This window comes from Trichechus manatus, unplaced genomic scaffold, assembly GCF_000243295.1.
Source record: "Trichechus manatus latirostris isolate Lorelei unplaced genomic scaffold, TriManLat1.0 scaffold00145, whole genome shotgun sequence".
NCBI classification, from domain to species: domain Eukaryota; kingdom Metazoa; phylum Chordata; class Mammalia; order Sirenia; family Trichechidae; genus Trichechus; species Trichechus manatus.
Genome location: NW_004444081.1, coordinates 2257637 through 2260220, shown reverse-complemented (window position 1 = coordinate 2260220; position 2584 = coordinate 2257637). Strand labels below are relative to the sequence as shown.

General features: G+C 35.6%; 1 protein-coding gene across 1 annotated transcript in view; it reads right to left on the bottom strand.

Moving 5' to 3' along the window:
- Positions 1-505, bottom strand: part of NUF2 (NUF2 component of NDC80 kinetochore complex) — a 37148-nt gene extending 36643 nt beyond the window's left edge. The window contains exon 1 of the mRNA XM_004385758.2: positions 295-505. Coding sequence (XP_004385815.2) covers positions 295-456 — 162 coding nt within the window. The 5' untranslated portion in view covers positions 457-505. The remainder of the gene's footprint in view (positions 1-294) is intronic.
- Between the last annotated feature and the right edge of the window lie 2079 nt (positions 506-2584).

Sequence of the window (2584 nt, the reverse complement as noted above, 5' to 3'; positions counted from 1 at the left end):
AAAAAAAAAAAGGTTGAGAAGTTAGAGGGTTGATATGTTGTCGGGTTGTTAACCAATGTCATAAAACAACATGTGTACTTCTGTTTCATGAGAAAATATTTCTTCTGTAAGCCTTCACCTGAAATACAATAAAAAAAAAAAAAAAAGGGCAAATGAAAAAACCAAACAAAACAAAAAAAGTGACTTTCCTATATCAAAGGGTAGGGTACATGCTTTTTTGCCACATGATATACCTCGGAGCTTACTTTGTTCTCAAATACCATCATGTCACACGCAAGCACAACTACATTTTACCTTTGGGTTTGGATAAAGATCATTCTTGGAGAGGTTTTTGCCATCAGCTCCTGTTAAGATCTTGTTCCGAATATGAATTAAAATCTCAGCTACATTATACCTGGGGAAAGACAAAGCTTCCATCTTGGGAGTTTCTTGCTCGTCTGAAGGAAGAAAACGCATAGATTAGAAACATGGCACACCCAGCAGTTCACACTACCTGGGAGATAATAAATATACATGTAAGAACAAAATTAGCAAGCCAAGGTTGACCTCTTCATAGTAATTTAATTATCATCAAACATTCTAGTAAGACAAACACAAATTATATTTATCTACAGCCTAAAAGGGGCCCTGGTGGCACAAAACAGGTTTAGTTTCTTTTGGTATAGCCTAAAAGAATTTTTATTCTAAAGTGATCCAGTCATTTTCTCCTAATTTTCATAATGCTGCTCACTTCATATGAGAAGAAGGATTTTTGGCTGAATAGATAGATGAGAAACCATGTATTTTTTTTAAACTTTGGGGAGCAGAGGGTTTAACAAAACCCTGAGGATTAATCCTCAAAGCAAAGCTTACAGGCAATACCATAAAGCAGGAGCTGCATATAAACAATAGCAACGTAAGGTAGATTAAAAAACCTGTACTCTGATTTGACATCCTATTCAATATACACACAGTGAGATGGCTAATAAGGTTTAAGATGCAAGAAGGAAGAGAGACAGAAAAAAAAAAAAATGAGAACAGAATGCTGTAATTGGCAGGAATTCCAATCACCAGGAATTAGAACTAAAAAAAAAACAAAAAACTCTTCCCCTAATGTCCTTGGATAGTAAGCTATTTCCACCTGTGTCCCACTAGAGCAGAAGTTCTCACGATTTTGACACCCAGAGGACATCTGGCAATGTCTGGAGATATTTTTGGTTGCTAGGACTTGGTAGATGCTACTGGAATCTAATGGGTAGCGGGTAGGGATGCGACTATACATCCTATAATGCACAGAGCAACCCTCCCCAAACAAAGAATTATGTGGCCCAAAATGTCAACGCTGAAGTTAAGAAACTTTCTTTTATTTAACTGTTTTTATTTAACTAATACTTGTCACAAGGTATTGTGATCATGTTTATAGAATTCTGACACTACACTGTGAGCTCTTACTAAGCTAAGAGCTTTTCATCGTCTTCATTTCTCTACCTGCGCCTAGAAGAACAGTCATAGGAGGAGAAAAAAGAGGAGCAACTGCAGCAGTGCCACTAACTCCACAAATAACTGTTCTATTACCTACAGATCCTCCACTCTCCAGGGAAATAGAATGATCCCAGAGATCCGATATGAATCTATTCAGTTTTGCAAACTGAAATAACCCACAATTCTGGAAATCTATTAGTTTAGGCTATAATATTGCTTAGAATACTAGGGTTTAAAAAGGAGCTTTAGCAACCTACCTGCCTAACCTCTAACAAACGTAGGGATTCATTCTAAAGATAACTGACAGATGACTTCCCAATTCTGCTTGACCACTTGCAAATATCACAGAACTCTCTCTCAAAGAAAATTTTCCATTTTAGTGTGACTCTAATAGTTAGAGATCTCTTCTCATACTGTGCAGAAATCTGTTTTGTTATAACTTTTACTCACTGGTCCTATTTCTAGTCACTGCAACTACATAGAATATATTAAATCCCTTTTTTACATGGCACCACTTTCAAAAACATGAAGAAAGCTATCATCTCTGCAAAGCCCTCTCTTCTCTAACGTTATCCATAATTTTTTTTAGCCACTCCTTATATGACATTGTTTTAGGAACTTTACCATCCTACTCAGCTTCTTCCAAAACACACAGTTTCATCAATGTCTTCTTAAAATGTAATGCCCAAACTGAACACAATATTCCAGATATGGTCTGCACAGGGCAGAGTAGTTATATAGCAGGCAATAGCTGCCCCGATCTAATAGTCTACAACTGTAGCACTTACTAACAAATACATATTTATGATCAATTTAAATCCTCAGAACTTGTTCAACATGACTCACGTATATCAGGCCAGCACCTCCCCATCTTCTTATGTAATTGATTATGAGAACTTTCAGCAAGGTTTTATATTTTATACTATTGAATTTCATATATTCAAGCTTTCATTCTAGAGTCAGGATCTTTGTGAATCTAGATTCTGACACCTCACATATTTAGGTACCCCTTCCAGCAGAAATATGCATCTATATTTTCATCTAAATAATATATATATTTTTTATTGTTGTAATTAAATGAAGTTTACATTTCAAGTTAGTCTCCCATACAAATTTTTTTTTT